The 19939-nt window shown below is 39.8% G+C and overlaps 1 protein-coding gene across 1 annotated transcript in view; it reads right to left on the reverse strand.

The window, feature by feature from the left end:
* LOC136392595 (myosin-4) overlaps positions 1-19487 on the reverse strand; it is a 28919-nt gene extending 9432 nt beyond the window's left edge. The window contains exons 1-27 of the mRNA XM_066364879.1: positions 19439-19487; positions 19180-19227; positions 16471-16718; positions 16224-16367; positions 15679-15835; positions 14969-14996; positions 14751-14868; positions 14276-14368; positions 14060-14123; positions 13618-13716; positions 13400-13503; positions 11664-11802; positions 10973-11091; positions 10727-10876; positions 10457-10627; positions 8593-8902; positions 7180-7253; positions 6528-6615; positions 6330-6447; positions 5696-5819; positions 5461-5597; positions 5079-5334; positions 2170-2412; positions 1682-1858; positions 1350-1495; positions 1181-1271; positions 710-1099 (exon numbers count right to left, since the gene is read on the reverse strand). Coding sequence (XP_066220976.1) covers positions 710-1099; positions 1181-1271; positions 1350-1495; positions 1682-1858; positions 2170-2412; positions 5079-5334; positions 5461-5597; positions 5696-5819; positions 6330-6447; positions 6528-6615; positions 7180-7253; positions 8593-8902; positions 10457-10627; positions 10727-10876; positions 10973-11091; positions 11664-11802; positions 13400-13503; positions 13618-13716; positions 14060-14123; positions 14276-14368; positions 14751-14868; positions 14969-14996; positions 15679-15835; positions 16224-16367; positions 16471-16674 — 3744 coding nt within the window. The 5' untranslated portion in view covers positions 16675-16718; positions 19180-19227; positions 19439-19487. The remainder of the gene's footprint in view (positions 1-709; positions 1100-1180; positions 1272-1349; positions 1496-1681; positions 1859-2169; positions 2413-5078; positions 5335-5460; positions 5598-5695; positions 5820-6329; positions 6448-6527; positions 6616-7179; positions 7254-8592; positions 8903-10456; positions 10628-10726; positions 10877-10972; positions 11092-11663; positions 11803-13399; positions 13504-13617; positions 13717-14059; positions 14124-14275; positions 14369-14750; positions 14869-14968; positions 14997-15678; positions 15836-16223; positions 16368-16470; positions 16719-19179; positions 19228-19438) is intronic.
* Positions 19488-19939: the final 452 nt, after the last annotated feature.

Consider the following 19939-nt stretch of genomic DNA (forward strand, 5'->3'; position numbering starts at 1 on the left):
GTTACTTCCCTACTTTATAAATCACCATTACTGTGGAACCGGTGGGCGGTTAGAAAGTTTTACTACTAACAGAGATACAACAGTGGGCAGTAGGTATAAACAGGTTGACTACCCCTGATGTAGAGTATGGTTTTTAGATAAGTTTTTTTTTTCTGTAATTGCACGCTTCCACAGTATTAGTGACAAAGTGTAAAGTAATTTCTACATATAAATGAAATGATTCAATTTAACACAGTGATGCCTACTAGGAATAATTTTAATATTTGAGATAACATCTAAAGCAGGGGTCCCCAAACTACGGCCCGCGGGCCGCATGCACCCCCCGAGGCCATTTATCCAGCTCCTGCCGCACTTCCGGAAGGGGCACCTCTTTCATTGGTGGTCAGTGAGAGGAGCACAGTTCCCATTGAAATACAGGTCAGTTTGTTGATTTAAATTTACTTGCTCTTTATTTTAAATATTGTATTTGTTCCCATTTTGTTTTTTTACTTTAAAATAAGATATGTGCAGTATGCATAGGGATTTGTTCATAGTTTTTTTATATAATCCGGCCCTCCAATGGTCTGAGGGACAGTGAACTGGCCCCCTGTGTAAAAAGTTTGGGGACCCCTGATCTAAAGCGTGTACAGTTAGATTAGATTGTCATATATAACTTGATCATTTTGAATTGTTGCAAATAAAGATGAAAAGGGGACAAGTTAATAAGAACCTTGGCTTTGGAGACGGTCTCCATGTTGCTGGCCAGGTCATCGATCTCCATCTTCAGCTCGCTCTTTTCCTTCTCCAGCTTCTGCTTGACCCTCTGCAGGTTGTCGATCTGCTCCCCGAGCTCGGCCACGCTGTCCGCGTGCTTCTTCCGGAGGGCGGCCGCCGTGGCCTCGTGCTGCAGGGTGGCCTCCTCCAGGTCCCGGCGCATTTTCTGGAACTCAGCCTCCCGCTTCTTGTTCATCTCGATCTGGGCAGAGGTCGCCCCGCCGGCTTCCTCCAGCCGCTCGCTGATCTCCTCCAGCTCCCGGGACAGGTCGGAGCGCTGCTTCTCGGCTTTGGCCCGGGAGGCGCGCTCCGCCTCGATCTCCTCCTCCAGCTCCTCGATGCGGGCCTGGGCGCGATGAAATACACATGCTCAGCCCGTGCTAGTGATTCCCCCCGTTGTGTGGCCTTGACGGAAACCCCGTGTTACCTGTAACTCCTTGATCTTCTTCTGCAGCTGCATCCCCAGGGCCTGCTCGTCCTCAATCTTGCTTTGCAGATTGCTCATTTCAAACTCCTTCCTGTTAGAAAAGCACTTGGTGTAAGTCACAGAGACATTCGTAGTCACTTCCCCTTGAACCTCTGTCCTTGCTGCTTACTTTTTAAGCTTTTCATCAAGCTGCTGTTTGTCATTTTCCACGTCCATTGTGGATTCTTGGGCCAGTTTTAGGTCTCCCTCCAGTTTCCTCTTGGCTCGTTCTAAGTCCATGCGGAGTTTCTTTTCTTGCTCTAGGGAGCCTTCAAGCTAAATTTTTAATGGATATTATTTATTTAAGTTCTTAAGAACTAAAGCTTATGGTACTAATGTGCAAAAATGCACAGGAAAATATTATAAGACATACTTAGTAAAAATCTATGGGCATCATTTATGGTGATGTGGTACAATTGCTTATTTCATCTGAAAAGAAAACACTGTGTTTTTCACACTTACATCATCCACTTGCTGCTCTAGCTTGGTTTTAGCTTTGGTCAGGGTGTTGACTTTGTCCTCTTCTGCCTGCAGGTCGTCCAGCGTCTGCTGATGGGCCTCTTGGAGGGCCTTCTTCTCCTTGGTCAGCTTGGCGATGGTTTCATCCAGGCCTGCCATCTCTTCTGTGAGGTTTTTCACCTTTAGATTTGAAGGAAATTACAGAAATGTTAATGACATCCTGTCATCTTGATGAAAACCATGGTAGTATCTTAGGACAACGTCAGCCCGATGGAACAGGGAAACTACAAGCTAACCCAGGGCTCTGTAGCTAAAGAGTATGGCAGGTCAAGGTCAAGGTGAATGCATAGGAATGGTAAAGACTAAATAGATGACGTAGTATGACAGTGTTATCATTTCCTATTCAATAATTTTATTATAAACCTTCCATTAAAATACTTTAGTTACAACCTAGCACTTGTAAATACTCTAAAATGGGTCATGATTTGTACCTTGTTCTCTGTGGCATGCTTCTCCTTCTCAACCTTGGCCAAGGTCAGCTCGAGGTCATCAATATCCTTCTTCAGTTCTGAGCACTCATCCTCCAGCTTCCTCTTTTTGGCCGTCAGCTCTGCGTTGATCTCTTCCTCATCCTCTGCTCTCTCGGTCACCTCTTTGATTTTGGCCTCGAGCTGGATTTTGGCTTTAATCAACTGGTCACATCTTTCCTCTGCATCGGCCAAGCCTTCAGCTTCCTAAAGGGGGAAATGAAATATATTCATTTGCCTAAGTTATATCTGCAAACAAACACTAATTTGTTAAAAGGTAGAAACTTCAATGACCCAACCAATTTGGTCAACACATGCCAACTAACTTGTCAACTTTTAAAAATCAAGAGGATAAAAATGTTAGTAATATCAAATATACTGATTAAATATAATAACAAATTTCCTCCAAATATCCATACATGGAAAGGCAAATCAGGAAAAGGAGCCTTTTGGCAAAATCTGCACCTCTGTTATTTGGAAAAGTCACTTATTTGTTCTAGAACATAGCTTTCTTACATTTCAGGATGATTAGTTTAGCCATTTTTTCTGTCCTGGTGAAAAAAAACATAACTTCTATTTTATCCATAAAAATAATCACTAAAAAAAGAACATTGTACCTGACCAGGTGGTGGTACAGTGAAGAAAGAATCAGACTGGGACACAAAGGACCCAGGTTCAAATCCCCAAGGTTGCTGGCTTGAACAAGGGCTCACCAACTTGAGTGTGGGTTCACTGGTTTGAGTGTGGGATCATAGACATGACCCCATGGTTGCTGGCTTGAGCCCAAAGGTCACTGGCTTGAAGCCCAAGGTTGCTGGCTTGAGCAAGGGGTCACTCACTCTGCTGAAGCCCCCCACTCAAGGCACATGTGAGAAAATAATCAATGAACAACTAAGATGTCACAACAAAGAATTGTTGCTTCTCATCTCCCTTCCTGTCTGTCTATCCCAGTGGTTCTCAACCTTTCTAATGCCGTGACCCCGCAATACAGTTCCTCATGTTGCGGTGACCCCAAACCAAAAAATAATTTTGGTGGCTACTTCATAACTGTAATTTTTCTACAGTTATGATTCGGAATGTAAATACCTGATATGCATTATGTATTTTCCGATGGCTTTAGGCGATCCCGCCGGGGTCGCAACCCACAGGTTGAGAACCGCTGGTCTATCCCTATCTGTCCCTCTCTCCCTCTCTCTCTCTTTGTCAAAAAATATAAATTAAAATAAATTTTAAAAAGAATATTGTAATCCATGGAGAAAAGAAAGCCTCTTCAATAAATGGTGCTGGGAAAACTGGAAAGCCTCATGCAAAAGAATGAAACTGGACTACAGTCTCTCCCCCTGTACAAAAATTAACTCAAAATGGATCAAAGATCTAAACATAAGACCTGAAACAATTAAGTACATAGAAGAAGACATAGGTACTCAACTCAGGGACCTGGGTTTTAAAGAGCATTTTATGAATTTGACTCCAATGGCAAGAGAAGTGAAGGCAAAAATTAATGAATGGGACTACATCAGACTAAGAAGTTTTTGCTCAGCAAGAGAAACTGATAACAAAATAAACAGAAAGCCAACTAAATGGGAAATGATTTTTTCAAACGACAGCTCAGATAAGGGTCTAATATCCAAAATATACAAAGAACTCATAAAACTCAACAACAAACAAACAAACAATCCAATAAAAAAATGGGAAGAGGATATGAATAGACACTTCTCCCAGGAAGAAATACAAATGGCCAACAGATATATGAAAAGATGCTCATCTTCTTTAGCTATTAGAGAAATGCAAATCAAAACGGCAATGAGATACCACCTCACACCTGTTCGATTAGCTGTTATTAGCAAGTCAGGTAACAGCAAATGTTGGAGAGGCTGTGGAGAAAAAGGAACCCTCATACACTGTTGGTGGGAATGTAAAGTAGTACAACCATTATGGAAGAAAGTATGGTGGTTCCTTAAAAAACTGAAAATAGAACTACCTTATGACCCAGCAATCCCTCTACTGGGTATATATCCCAAAAACTCAGAAACATTGATACGTAAAGACACATGCAGCCCCATGTTTATTGCAGCATTGTTCACAGTGGCCAGGACATGGAAACAACCAAAAAGCCCATCAATAGATGACTGGATAAAGAAGATGTGGCACATATACACTATGGAATACTACTCAGCCATAAGAAATGATGACATCGGAACATTTACAGCAAAATGGTGGGATCTTGATAACATGATACGAAGCGAAATAAGTAAATCAGAAAAAAACAGGAACTGTATTATTCCATACGTAGGTGGGACATAATAGTGAAACTAAGAGACATTTATAAGAGTGTGGTGGTTACGGGGGGGAGGGGGGAATGGGAGAGGGATAGGGGGTGGGGAGGGGCACAAAGAAAACAAGATAGAAGGTGACAGAGGACAATCTGACTTTGGGTGATGGGTATGCAACATAAGTGAACGACAAGATAACCTGGACTTGTTATCTTTGAATATATGTATCCTGATTTATTGATGTCACCCCATTAAAAAAATAAAATTATATTTAAAAAAAAAAAAAAAAAGAATATTGTAATCCAAGAGAAGTTTCTATAAAGAAAAGAAATTGTCTATGGATATTTTTATGATTTTGCTGACTGATGATCAAACATATGAATGCACATATGAGCAAATACAATGTAATCTGTGACTTTGCATCTACTGCTTCTTTAGGTCTGAGTTTTGTTATTTTTGAAAGGCAAACAATTACAACAAATGTTTTGGTGGAAATCATTTATTCATAAACCTTAACTTAAATTAAAAGATTTCTATATCAAGTCAGGTAGTGATTAGATGATAAGGATATGGCTGCCCTGAGCAATATATTATACTCACGGATTGTACTTGGAGCTGCAAGTCGTTTTTCTCTTGCATTAGAGTTACCATTTTCTCTTCAAGTTCTTTCCTTTTTGCCTCTGATTTAGCCAGGTCTTCCTTGGTCTTCTCAAATTCCTCCTTCATGTTGGCCATCTCCTTCTCCGTTTCTGCGCTCTTGAGGAGGGGCTTGATCTTAAAATACAGCTTCATCCAGGGCCAGTGCTTGACGTTCATGAAGGCGCGGACGTTGTACTGGATGCAGAAGATGGACTCTCTGTAGGAAAGGAAAAAAATGCAAATGAAAACATGTGGAAAGGGACCATGCCTCAAGCAAAGTAATGACTGTATTAGATCCAACTATTAAGCTGTGAGGAAGGAGGAGGTGCAGGTGCTCCCTCACCTCCTCTCCATCATCTTCTTGAACTCCACCCGCATCAGGTACCCTCTGCACATGGCTTGAGTGCGTGTGATGAGTTGAGCCAGCTTATCATCTCGCATCTCCTCTAGAGTTCCCAAAAGGCCAGCTTTAAAGAAAACCTTGGCAAAGAACAAGTTAAATATGTCATTTTCATGAATGAAAAAGTCCAAAAGAGATAGATGAAGTTTTGATGGATAGAAATTTGTATTGGTGGTACCTTAGTGTGACCGAATTTGTACTGGGTGTGGTCAATGTCAATAGATCCTAGAAGTTTCTCAGAAGCCTTCTTGCTGTCAATGAACTGACCTTCTGGGATGGCACTTGCATTTAGAACTTTGTATCTGCCAGAATCAAGAGAGTATTAAAATGTGGCTTTTCTTCACGGAAATAAAATAAGTAGAACTCTTGATAGCTGTCATTGACAAAATTATACATTGATTTTTGGAGAAAAGATTGCATTCAAATAAACAATGCTTTATGTAAAACCTGCAAAAATATGAAAAACTTAAAATCATTTAAACCAAGACTTCCTTCCTATGTGATCACCTTTCAAATAATTGCATTTTAGTGTTCAAGGAAAAGTTAAAAAAATATTTGAGGCCAGGCCGGGTAGCTCTGTTGGTTAGAGTGTCATTCCCATGTGCCAAGCTTGCAGGTTTGATCCCCAGTCAGGGCACATACAAGAATCAACTAATGAATGCATAAATAGGTGGAACAACAAATCAAAGTTTCTTTCTATCTCTCTAAATCAGTAAGCAAAACAAATTAAAAAAAAATAAAAAATGTTTGAAATATGGGGAAATTTTGATATAGACTAGCACATTGAAAGGCATAAATAATGAGACACAAACCTCTGCTTGAAGTCTGCATACAGGATTCTGCTGGGGAAGCCCTTCCTGCAGATGCGGATGCCCTCCAGCACCCCGTTGCACCTCAGCTGGTGCAGGACAAGCTCGTGTTCCATGGCCCCTGAAAGGAACAATAGCACGCCTCATCTCCTGGTCCAGAGCAAGCGCGCTGGGGCCTGTGTGATGTCAGAGCTCTCTTACCGGGAGTCTTGGTCTCGTTGGGGATGAGGCAGCGTACAAAGTGGGGGTGGGTGCTCTTCAGGTTGGTCATCAGCTTGTTCAGATTCTCCTGTGAAGCCATATGAAAAGGTTTAAAATAATTTCAAGTAGCATTTACATGAGAGTCTCTACCGATCTGTAGTTAATGTGCTCCTCTTTCATGTTTTAATGAGCTGTCTCATGAAGAACAAATAATGATAGCAAAGAGAAATATATATAAAGTATAGATAGAAAATTAAAGATTACACAAAACCAGTCAATTCTAGTACATTTTTCTCAAGCACGGCCAATCAGAGAAAATTTATATTGAGACTTTGGTCATATAAAGCAGATGTAACTTAATACAGTGGTTGCTCTTAAACGAGGGTTTGATTTCATGTGAAGTTTGTTAGTGCCAGATCTTTTAGATCTGGGGCTGAAAAGGATGTAGTTCATTTAGTGTTAGGTTTGATGTGAACAGACACACTGTTGTTGGTCTTCTTGTTAAAATCTTCCTAAGGAAATTTTCAGGTTATTTTTAATACATCACTACTTTTTTTTCTGTTTTAGTCTAGATTTCTTTAAAAATTTATTTAAGTTATAATAATTTAATTTTTTACAAAAGTAATTATTTGAATTTAAAAATATACTGTACCCTGAAGAGAGCAGACACGGTCTGGAAGGAAGAGCCCTTCTTCTTGCCGCCTTTCTTTCCGCCACCGCCGCCCTCTAAAAAATAAAATAGCGGAATTCTAATTATTGGCAACAGTCTTTCAAGTATATCCACAGATAGCACAACTGCCAAAATTCCCTTTGCAATTTAAATGAGCACTAATGAATTTGTATCATTCTTATTCTTTTCCTGTCCTCCAATTCTGGATTCAGAAAATGAAACATTGATCCACATTATAAACTTTCAGGAAAACACTACCACCACCACCAACAACAAAAGTACTCTGTAAGTAAAGGGTAGACTTGGGGAAAGGATGGGATTCCTCTAGTTCAAATCAGCAGAGTCTGTCCCTCGGAGGAATGCCGAGGAGACAGAGGCCTCCTTAGTGCACACATCCCCAGAAAACAGGCAGAGGTGCGTGCGTGGTCCCTTCGTTGAGCTTCTGTTCTGCTAACTGTGCTTTCATACCGTTACATGTACATCTGGTCTTAGGTGACTTAAAAGAACAGAGCTTTACCTTCTCAAGCACTAGTGCCCTGACAAAAAATTTCCTCATTTCTAACTTAGTTGGATCTTTGAAGGAGTCAGCAGTATTAAAATGGTATAGATGGGCTGTATGATTGTGAACAAGTCACTTAACTGCTCTGAGTTTCTTATTGATGAAAAGAGGGTGTGGACTAAATGATCCATAGTGTCAATTTTATCTCTGAAAGTCGATGATTGTAAGACTCTGCCACCTTATTAAATAGACTTCATTTCATTAGATCCATATTGGCCGATATTTTCATGTTAGGTTTTCTATAACTATATCTGTCTCTGATAAATAGTATATTTCTGATTAGTGGCTCCAGGAACATATTTGGGATATTAAAAATGGCCATCAGTGATGAGTGGATAAAAAAGTTGTACATTTACACAAAGGAATAAAAAAGAAATCTTACCCTTTGTGATAGCATGGATGGACCTATAGGGTATTATGCTGAGTAAAATAAACCAGTCAGAAAAAGACAAGTACTATATGATTTCACTTATATGAAGGATCTAATGAACAAAATAAACTAACAAACAAAATACAAATAGACTCATAGATACAGAGAACAGTGACAGCTATCAGAGGAAGGAGGTTGGAGGACTGGGTGAAAAAGGTGAAGAGATTAAGTAAAAACAAAAAATTATTCATAGACACAGACAACAGTATGGTGATTACCAGTGGGAAGAAGATGGAGGGAGGCAGAAGAGGGAAAAGGGGGATAAATGGGGATGGGAGGAGACTTGACTTAGGGTGGTGAACACACAGTACAATATATAGATGATGTGTTATAGAATTGTATACCTGAAACCTGTATAATTGTATTAACCAATGTCATCCCAATAAATTCAATTAAAAAAAATTACCAGCTTCAGCAGCTGCTCCCCCAGCAAAGAGCAAAGACAGAGTCTTCATCGAAGACTTCTGGTACAGCCCAAGCACAGTCTCGTTCAGGGGGTCCTTGTTCTTGTCAAGCCAGCCGGCAATGTTGTAGTCCACGGTGCCCGCGTAGTGCACCAGGGAGAAGTGGGCCTCGGCCTTGCCTTTGGCAGGCTTGGGCTTCTGGAAGTTGTTGGACTTTCCAAGATGCTGTTCATACAGCTTGTTCTTGAAGGAGGTGTCCGTGGCCTTGGGGAACATGCACTCCTCCTCCAGGATGGAGAAAATGCCCATCGGCTAAGAGTAAAAAAAAAGATTATAATAATGCAGGGCCCCTCAGAAAAAAATATGCCCCAATAATTTATGTACTTGGTGTTAACCTGGAAAATATGATGTTCCAAAAGAAGACTTGGAATGATAAGAAATTAAATAGGCAAGATGCTAGTTCATTTCTACTACTGAAATTTGATACAATCATGTACCATGGACATACAGGAAATATGTTTGCTCTGTTAAAAAAAAAAAAAGACTCCATTTAAAAAGAAAAGAAATCCACCTGTACCAATTGATAAACTTCATGTTAAGAGTATAAAATTAAAATTCTGAAACTGTCATTTCAAAGCAGAATTCTTTCTTCCATAAATGTATGTACCTTAAAACTTTCTTCCTTATTGACAATACAACTTCCTTCACCTCAAATCTAGACATGACTTAAGTATGAAGAAGAGAGAGATTATGGATAATGACTAGAAATGATCCATGTGCAGGAGAAAAGTGATTCTCATATTGTATCATTAAAACTCTTTCTACTCTAAGCTATGTTCCCATCACTGTGGAGTTAAATGATGTTGATTTGGTTTTGCTTTGTAAGCAGAATGACTCTCTTAAGTGGCAAATTTGATATGAAAGCCTGATATAAAATTCAACATTGATGATTTTGCTGTAGTCACAAATTGTCTCCCAAAAACTATTTGGGTTGTTCCAGAAACTGAAATACTACAGAAAAAAAATGTCTTTACTGGGGAATAAATAATTTAAATGAGTAATAGAGATATTATATCACCAAATTAAAATAGCTTTTCTCTCAATTGGGCAGATCTAGTCTACTTTTGTGCTCTCATTCCTCATAGTTTTTGAATTTTGACATGAGTATTTGAAGTTTTCCTACGTGGCAGTTGCATTTACTCTTCCCACTGATTAGGGTAGGGTTCACACATGATGGTACATCTTTTTGGTGTTAGTAAGTACATGATGAGTTCTCACTGCCAATTTGCAAGTGTTTAACGACTGCTTGATGAGTTTTACATCTTCAGAACTGATACAGCTATTGCTCTACCCCCTTGATAATGGCTCATATTCCAAGAAAGGCTATAGAAAAGTCTATTACTCATCATTAGTTTACTCAGTAGTCATCATAGTCTTAATGACTGAAACAATTGAAGAGTTAACCTTCCAACCTTTAAGATATCCTGCCTTGATGCACATGAATGGTGATACCTGCACGATACACCATCATGGGTTTCCCTGAGTTCATTACAACAATCACAGGACTAACTGTAATTCCGTTTCTTTCTCGCATATACATAAAATCATTTAGGAATAATAGTGAGGGAAAATGGAGTGATTAGAGGGGAAAATGTGATTATGTACATATAGGTGTTGTAATCATTTTTCTACAAATTACTTTTTTCATTAATAATATCACTTGTGACACACCGCACAACTGATCAGAGAGAACAAGTATGTCATAAAATACCACTGCTTGTTCTTTGAAAATTGGGACTACAGTTAAGCATAGGAAGATGGACTATTTGTTCTGCACATTTTGAAGGCTTGAAAAGTCATACAAACCTTCTCGATGAGCTCAATGCAGGCGGCCAGGTCCATCCCGAAGTCGATGAACTCCCAGTCGATGCCTTCCTTCTTGTACTCCTCCTGCTCCAGCACGAACATGTGGTGGTTGAAAAACTGTTGCAGCTTCTCGTTGGTGAAGTTGATGCACAGCTGCTCCAGGCTGTTGAACTGAGTGTTTCAAACAAGAGCCGTTTGAGTGAGCTGGGGGATTTCAGTGTGGATTCAGCAAAGCAAATGGTAGGCCATTCATTTACCCAAACAACTCACATCAAAGATCTCAAAGCCGGCGATGTCCAAGACCCCGATGAAGTACTGCCTGGGCTGCTTGGTGTCCAGCTGCTGGTTGATGCGGGTGACCATCCACAGGAACATCTTCTCGTAGATGGCTTTGGCCAGCGCGCCCACGGAGTTGATCACCTTCAAGAGCAAAAGTAGTTTAGTTTCAATTGAAAACAATGATGGATGCTTGTATCTCCTGTGACTTAAATTAATTAAGGTTTAAGTTGTGTTTACCTGCTGCACAGTCTGGCCTTTGGTGACGTACTCATTGCCGACCTTGACCCTGGGGTAGCAGAGGGCTTTGAGCAGGTCGGCAGAGTTCAGACACTGGAGATAGGCTGCCTTGTCAGCCACTGCGTGAACAAGATGAAGAGGGTGAGACCCATCATGGCTCATACAATTTAATGGGTGAGAGTGACACAGAAAAAATTTTTTGCTTGAAGAGTAATATGTACAATGTAGCAAACCTGTTCATTTGCTGATATTGCTTCAAAGTTGTTGCCATTTTAATGCTAATTTTAATAATTTTCCTTTTGAGAATTTGGGAAATGATGTCCTGTGTGATATTTAAAACATAACTAAAGTGGGCCACAGATGAAAATAATTTGAGAAACTCTAACCTATGGGAGTAGTGACTGAAAAAGTAACAGCTTCCTCCCCACCACCAGTGCATGTGGAATAAAAAATGTTTTAATCACTTAACAAGCACTAGCTTGTGTGAAGTCAGTGAAGAATGGAATGGGCAAAAATCACATCTTCACAAGTCTGCCCCAGTCACGTCAAACACCAGGTAGTAGCCATTTCTTTACCCCAATACTTTTTCCCATCATCACTGAAGTCAAAGAAAGTGAAACCATGGTCTGTGACTCTGAGGAGCTGCTGGTGTTAGTTCTGTTAACTGAAAGACATCAATAGGGAGTGGTACCTTCAGTGCCATCTGGCTCGGCCTGCTCCTCTCGCTGCTTCTGCTTGAATTTCATGTTCCCATAATGCATCACAGCTCCTGTGAGCTTGTAGATGGCCACCTTTTCATCAGCGCTGAAACCCAGAATGTCCACAGCAGTCTGTGGAAAGAGTTGAATTTAACTCATCGCACAGTTATCACCGTAGAAGACTCAGGATACTCCTCCCACTTTTTTTCTCATCACACCTTGTCTTATATTTGACTAACACCTTTTTGTTTTTAAAAGGCACTCATATTCAGCACCATTTTGTTCCACATGGCGACACCAGGAGGTATGGATCCGTCTTCCCATTGAGTCATGTGGACAGTAAAGATGTTATGTTACTTGTCCACACTCACTCTGCCAAGACCAGAGCCGTGGTTTTTCCCATTTCTCCACATTAGCAACCTGGCCTTGCTAATCTAATGCATACTATTCTTGATTATGGCTTCTCTTGCTCTTCTCTCCAGCCTCAGAAATCTGTCTGTTCCTTCTTCTCCTATATTGTCCTAACCTAAAACATAATCAACCTCTCTCCACCCTAATGAGCATAAGGGATGCTGTTAGGAAGAGAATATGAGGACAACAGCAATAATCTGAGTTTTTCTCCATGTGCCGCTCTGATGACAGGTCACAGGTTAGCTGGCCATGAGACATCCAGCAGGGAGCTTTACCAGATCATTGTTCATGTAGGGAACAGGCACTGTGGAAAAACTTTCTTTTGTTATTGAACTATTTTTGTGTCTTTCTTCTCATTAGAGTGTGATTACCTTCTTAGTTGCCCATGTTAGGCTTTGAAAAGGTTCCTACGATGGAGGCAGGCATCAGGGAAGAAAAATACTTTTATTTACTACTCTCGTCTCCTAACACATTTGGACATATGAATATAGTAATAAGTTATAGACAGTAAGAGCTCATATAAGAGACACACAAATAGTTCATAGACTCCTTAAAATAATGTTTTAGAGGAAAATTATGTTTGCAAGCAACTTTAAATCCTATCTTGAGAATGTTGGGATATTCCCATTGGTATTAAAGTTAATAATCAAAGATGATTGACTTCAGAAATTCAAAAGAAAGCACAAAATATGTATAAAGAATATAAACCAGAGTAATCTTTAAAAAAAAAAGAGGGGAGAGAGAAAATCTATAGCTCTAAAAATAAATGTAAAGGCTTCATAGCTCTAAAAATAAATGTAAAGTCCCAAAAAGGATATTATTCAGATAGACAATCCATTTTTTCTTATACTACATAGGGAGGTGAGGCTTATATTATTAGCCCACAGAAGTATTTTCAAAACAAATTTTGTGTTTACATCTAATATAGAGGAACTGTGGGGATTTCATATTCTGTTACAAAAATTGTTTTTTAATATTATGATTCTCATATTCTTGGATGTAGGGTCTGGCATAAAATAGAAGAGAAACATCACTACTGGAGTATAAAAATTGACCAAATATGACTGATAAGAGAAATTAAAAAGAGTCAGCCAAGGAATGACAAAGACCTAACATTTATTAGAGACATTTAAATTTTCTAGTACATACTGATGGGCAGAGGCATTGAGATATCGGGTAATTTTATTCTAGGGGTGTGGAACTCTGAAAGGTGGACTGCCTATTTATACTCTTTCTGCTTGTTGTCTACTCCAACAGAGGAGAGCGTTGTATACTGGAAAGTGAATCTGCCTTTTCCTGCTTTGTCTGTGTCACTTACATCAGTGGCTATCAGCTCCTCCTGGTCATCAATGCTGGGGACCGTGATCTCCCCCTGACTGACGAAGGCAAAGTCATATGGGTTGGTGGTGATCAGGAGCATTTCTGAATACATGGAAAAAAATAAATATAGACAGAATTACTTTGATCATCAGAAGGGCTGTTATGGTTTTGTTTTGTTTTGTTTTGGGGTAGAAATCAACCAAAGATATTTCTTACCAATAAGCTCTGGTTTCTTGTTGGACATGATTTGATAAAATATGTGGTAGCTTCTTTCAGCCTTTAGCTGAAAAGTAACTCGGGACTTCTCTAGCAGATCTAGAAAAGGAGATTAAGCACATATATTTATTTATTTATTTATTTATTTATTTATTTATTTATTTTTCCTTTTTATTGAATGTATTGGGATGACACTAGTTGACAACATTATATAGGTTTCAGGTGCACAACTCCACAACACGTCATCTGTACACTGTACTGTGTGTTCACCACCCCAAGCCAAGTCTCTATCCATCACCATCTATCCCCCCAGCCTTTTCTCTACCTCCCCCACACCTGTACTCCTGACAGTCACCACACTGGAAAAGGACCCCGTGGAAAAATAGTTAAAAAATTTTAAATATACCTCAAAGAAAAAGATAATCACTAATATCTAACTTACATGTTTCAATATCTGCAGAAGCCAGTTTGCCTGTGGCACCAAAATGAATCCTGATAAATTTACCCTTAAAGAGGCAAAGGAGAATTCATTGTACATATTAATAGGCAGACACTAGTTCTTCAGTTATAGGACAAATAGATGGAAAAGATACTGCTATCAGATGTACAGAAGAGGCAGTGCTAATTCTCACAGGAGAAGGAAGACCAAGAAACTTACAAAACGAGAGGAGTTGTCATTCCTCACAGTCTTGGCATTGCCAAAGGCTTCCAGGAGGGGGTTAGCGCTGATGATTTGATCTTCAAGGGTCCCCTTAAGAGAATTAAATAAGAAAGATAAAGAAACTCCACAGAAGATGAGTTGCAGTCTACTAAAATAACTTTCTCCTTTCTCGCTTTGGAGTAGTCTGTGACTTTTGCACAAGGTTTTCTAAAGTGAGTAAGGAGGGGGACAAACTGTGGGGAAGGGACGCTCTAGTGACATGGTCTTGATTTCCATATCTTTCAAGCTCATTTTCTCTCCTAATTAAACGGTTGTGAGGACTTTTGCATATTGAACCAATACATTTTCATTCTCATAAGTTCTTCCTGAGTTATTAAACCTGAGGTTGCATGGTGCTGAAGTTACCTAAAAACGTGGTCACATTTTAAAAAGTCTTTCAGTTCTTCCATCCCCAAGTGAGCATCACACCCACCTGCAGTTTGCCACCAGAAGCAGGCTCCTCTTTCTTCTTCTCTCCAGTAACTGCAATTGTTGCAAAGTACTGGATGACACGCTTGGTGTTCACAGTCTTCCCTGCCCCGGATTCTCCGCTGTCAAGTCCAGACAGAAGAAAAAGTCAGACTAAGGCTGGAATAGTCACTATTACAAGGGTCAAAATCAACAGAAGAAAAAGATATGAAATGTGCATACGTAATCAGGATGGACTGGTTCTCACGATCTGTGAAAGAAACCAAAAACCAAGATGTTTAAAAGAAGACCAAAAACTTAGTATGTAGATTAACATATAGTACTTGTAAACTCACACAAAAATATATCAATTGGTGCTTTGCTGTTCTCACAAGATACTTCTAAAAAATAAGCTAAGGGTAGGCTAATTAATTATTCTATTAAACTTCCATTACTTTTAATGTAATAAAATATGTAATACATTATTTCATCATATTAGCATATGAGAATGAACTATCAATATCAAGTGAATAAATAATAGTTTCGTGTCCTATTAATCACCTAGCTCACAACTCAAAATTCTGTCATGATTAATGTCTAATCCAAATTTTAATGTAATAATTGTGATAACTTCTCAGTATGAAATTTCAGAGTGTATGTTTTAGAAGAGATGATCTATTAGCTAGAATTAAAATGCATATTTGATGCCTAAATTTAGTTAACTTTGAACTGAAATTTGCATTAATTTGGATTTTATCATAGAAATCTAAGCAAAATTCTGTATATGTTTGGAACTGGTATATTTTATTCTAACTATATTTCTCTAAGTTTATTAGTGCTATTAAGTTTATGCTGATCATTCTATTCTTAAGGTACTGGCCCTAGATTTTGTTTTATCAGTACACAAATATTTTATAAGTGGGTATGAAAATTGTAATTATGGACTTGCTCACCCGTCAGCATGAACTGATAGGCGTTGTCGGAGATGGAGAAGATGTGGGGCGGGGCCTCCTGGCGCTTTTTGCCTCGGTAGGCGGATACCACCTCGGGGTTGTACACTGGCAGCCACTTGTAGGGGTTGACGGTGACACAGAACAGGCCCGAGTAGGTCTGTGGGAAATGACAAAGTTGCTCAGTCAGTAGTCACCTCATGAACTTGTGCTGGGATTACGGAGTGAGGGAACTAAGCACTGTATCGAAAGGGACCCAAGCCTGAGGTTCTCGTGAGGCTTAATAGTTTCATTTATTTTGCTGCCTCCCTCCCTCCAAAACCCACTGCTGCACAAAACGCCTCAGTTTGCCAGCGAATTCGGTATTGAGTAGATGGCTTTCCACGTGCATATTTTCAAGCACATCAGAATTTACAACCCGAACCGAATGATTGGTCTTGAGATAGCACTGCCTTAGCAAAGTCTGAGAATGAAGTCTGCGATTTGTTTTAGCTAACACGGTACAGTACATGGAATATTGGAAAAGTAACATCGAAGGGGGCACTCACGTAGATCATCCAGGCTGCGTAACGCTCTTTGAGGTTGTACAGCACGGCGGGCTCGTGCAGGTGGGTCATCATGGCCATGTCCTCGATCTTGTCATATTTGGGAGGGTTCATGGAGAAGACTTGGTCTTCCTTGACTGTGACAGTCTGTTAAGAAAAGAAGGAGCCAGTGTGTATCAACGAAGTAGTAGGATAGGATCAGTTTGTCTCTCCCTCCTTTTTGCTTTTTTTCTTTGTTTTTTTAACTTACAGCTCCACCTTCGGTCTTGACTGTCACCTTCCCCCCTTCCCTGCTTTGCACTGTTGATTTCACATAGGACTCCTTGGGGTCCACCACAAAGACAGAATTCTTGGCGTCAAAGGGCTTGTTCTGGGCCTCAATCCGCTCCTTTTCAGACTTGCGGAGATACGGGGCAGCCTCCCCAAAAATGGCCATTTCAGCATCCGAACTCATGGCTGCAGCTCACTGAGGGCCACACAGCACAGCACCAGGTGGACCTAGAGGGAAGACACAGAGGTGGATGGTGACCCTGCGTGTCCTGCTGCTGTCTCCCATGCTCATCTCCTCACCCCTGCCTTCCGGGGTCACTGCTGTGGACTAGGTAAAGGTTCTGAAAGGTTTGATCGTCGATTTGAAGCTCTTATATTGGAAACATAATTTTTATGGCATTTTAAGCCTCCATTTTTCTCTTTTGTACAGGTTGAGAGATGTGGAGGAACTGATGTTTCGATTAGCAACATTTGCAATACCTGAAATGTGCTCAGTGTCTTTTCTTTCTCTGCTTGCTTTTCTTGTCTTTCCTTTTTCCATAAACTCCTTTTTTTTTGACATTGTGATGATACAAAAAAATGGAAAATGACTGTCAACAATCGCTTTACAATCTAAATGAACCTATTTAAGAGACTAGATTACTTAAGCAAGTTTTTTCCTGTCTCAAATCATTAAAGTTGGATATATAAACTGGATGTAAAAAGATACTAAAATTGGATCCCTGAAAGCTACCTCTGTTCTTCAAGGACGTAGTCCAGGTTGAAAACATGAAAAATACTTGTCCTGGTTAACTGACAACCATTAGGTAATTAAAGACAAAAGTAAGTACAAGGAATGCTGAAAATCCAACAAATTATTTTATCCTGTCAAAATTACTTTTTATCAGTTTTAAATTGTTTGAAAGTCAGAAATATTTAAACAAAAGATAAACTTGACAAGTTTCTTGCAGAAAAACATCTGAATTTTTAATAAAATTTTTATAGCAATTGTATATTTTTAGTTTATGCTTCTCTTTGTTTTTAGCTAGATTTTAACATAGAGATTATTTTTATCTGATTCTTATTGTTTTAGGTCTCTCTCTCAATCTCTCTTTCCTCCTCTTATTTAAAAAATACCAAGTCTCTAAACATCTCTGCTGAAGTGGATAGCCAGGATAAAGTTTCAAGCCAGAATAAATTTTTCTCACTGACAAGTTAATTGTGAGAAAGTGAGTCCTCTTGCCTGATGGCAGGGACCGGTGAGTGAGCCGAGTTAAAGGGGTGACCCTGTGGAGCAGGAGGGAAGCTGGTGTATGGAAAGCAGTGTCTTGGGCATCAACAACGACCGGCAGCCTTTTCTCAGCTGCCCAGGAGCAGACTTGGTGAGAACGTCCTCAGTTTGCAGTGTCAAATACAGAGTTTGCCAATGCTATAGCTCTAAAATCAATAGGGTTCATACTTGTAAAAATCTCTATTTTTAAACTAAATTGTTTAAGAAATCAAATGTAACGGGGTGACATTGATCAGAAAGAGTACATAAGTTTCAGGTAAACATTTCTAAGTGTTTCTTGATAATACAGTGAAATTTAGACATTTGCAGAGGATAGACATTGGAACATTTAATGTTAGGATGTTTTTTTCTTGAAACTAGAAATGTCATTGTCACATTGTGTGTGTGTGTATAGTTTCTGTGTTTTTGTTTACATCACACACACATCAAATTTTGAATTAACTGCCATAGAGAATACTATACACAGTGTATCCACAAAGCACAGAACGGATGTCACCCTGCCCATCTCATGTCTGAAATCAGTCACTTCCTAGCCTGTGGGTGACAAGCCCCTAAGGACCCTCAAGCTTGTTTCAGTGGTAATGGCCTCAAGTTGAACAAGCAACATTCCCACACAATGGTTGCTGTAATTTTCCAAATGAATATAGCTGCTATATTAACTATAAACTCATTTAAAATAGTTATTACATGTATAGGAGGTTTTCATTAGTACGCCTGTACTTAACATGCTACAAAAAGTACAGGTCCCAACAGGTCGAATTAGGGAGGTCCATTAAATGTTTCTGGTCCTGTGAGAGAAGTCCTTAGAAACCCTGACTTAAATCAGAGGTGACAAGATCTGGGCAGACCTTACCAGTCACCTAGAATAAAGGGGTCTCATTTCACTGGTGATGAGACCAAAGGTTCAGAAAGGTGAAGGGGTCATTCGGTGACACAGAGGCGTAAGGGGTGGTGCTCGGATCTGAGTCCTGTTCTCCTAGGTCCACGTCAGGACTCATTGGTGCTAATTCTACTGCAATACACTATTTCAAGATACAGAAATGCCAGCTGCTTAGCAGGCAGCTAGAGTCAGTGAAAAGCCTGGACCGGCACCCAGAAGCTGGGACTCAGATCAACACATGATGTTACCATTCCATCTCTGCTCTATCCTGTTGTTTAAGTTGCAGTAGTAGTGCACAGTAAATGTTACATGCAATCCTTGCCTTCTTAAGTTCTAACAACACGTAAAAGCATCATTACATTTTGTGTGGATAAATGGTCTGAACAGTCAGAATTTTATGAGAAGCCATTTTTTAAGAAGCAGCTGCTCCTTAGATCCTATTCCCAATACTAAACTAAAATATAAAATGGTAGCCCTTTAAGACACAGCAATATAGAGATCCCTTTGTTCTTTAGAGTGTAATAATAGATGACTCTTACCTCTGTGTTACCAGATGGAGAAGGTGGCAGGCTCAAAGCAGACAACTACTGTTGGAAGAAAAAACAAACAAGAGAATGTGGATTCTTTTATTTTTCCCCCCATTTAATCACAAAATGCTAGTAATTATTGTGTACAATGTCATCCTTAGGAATGTTGGAAAGAAAAGTTAAACTTTGGGAAAGAGTAGCCATCTCCCCTAAGGGAACAATAATGATCAGGAATGTAAAACTAACCGAGTGCTCGTCCACGTATACATACCTTAAGGAATTTTGAGGAAGGACAGGACAGAGGCATCTCGGTCCCACTTTTATAGAGACCATTCTGCAAACACAGCAGCCACCTCAGCTGTCCTAACTGGGAACCTACTTGGCAAAACCTTTTTTTTGGCAATCTCTTTGGACAATATTCACTGACTGTGGCTGTGAATGGATATAATTAGAAATATTTGTTGTCACCCATAAATAATGTGACAGAGGATGATCTAGGGTTTTTTATGGGCATTTGATAGGGGACGGGGATTCAGGGCTTCTAAGGCTGTTTTTCCAGCTCTGTGGCTGCATCATTCACCACAGAGTTCAAAGCCAGTTTCCCACTCACTCTCCCACCTGTAAAATCGGTCTGGCAGAATGAGCCTGACGCAAGGAGTTCAGGACTAATTGATTTGTTGGCGCTTAGAGTCATTGAGAAGCTGGGATGAATCTTAGATCTGACGTTATGATTGGAAGCACTGGGTGATGGATATTAAGGCAGGATTCCTAG

The sequence above is a fragment of the Saccopteryx leptura genome, chromosome 2, assembly GCF_036850995.1.
Source record: "Saccopteryx leptura isolate mSacLep1 chromosome 2, mSacLep1_pri_phased_curated, whole genome shotgun sequence".
Classification (NCBI taxonomy): Eukaryota; Metazoa; Chordata; class Mammalia; order Chiroptera; family Emballonuridae; genus Saccopteryx; species Saccopteryx leptura.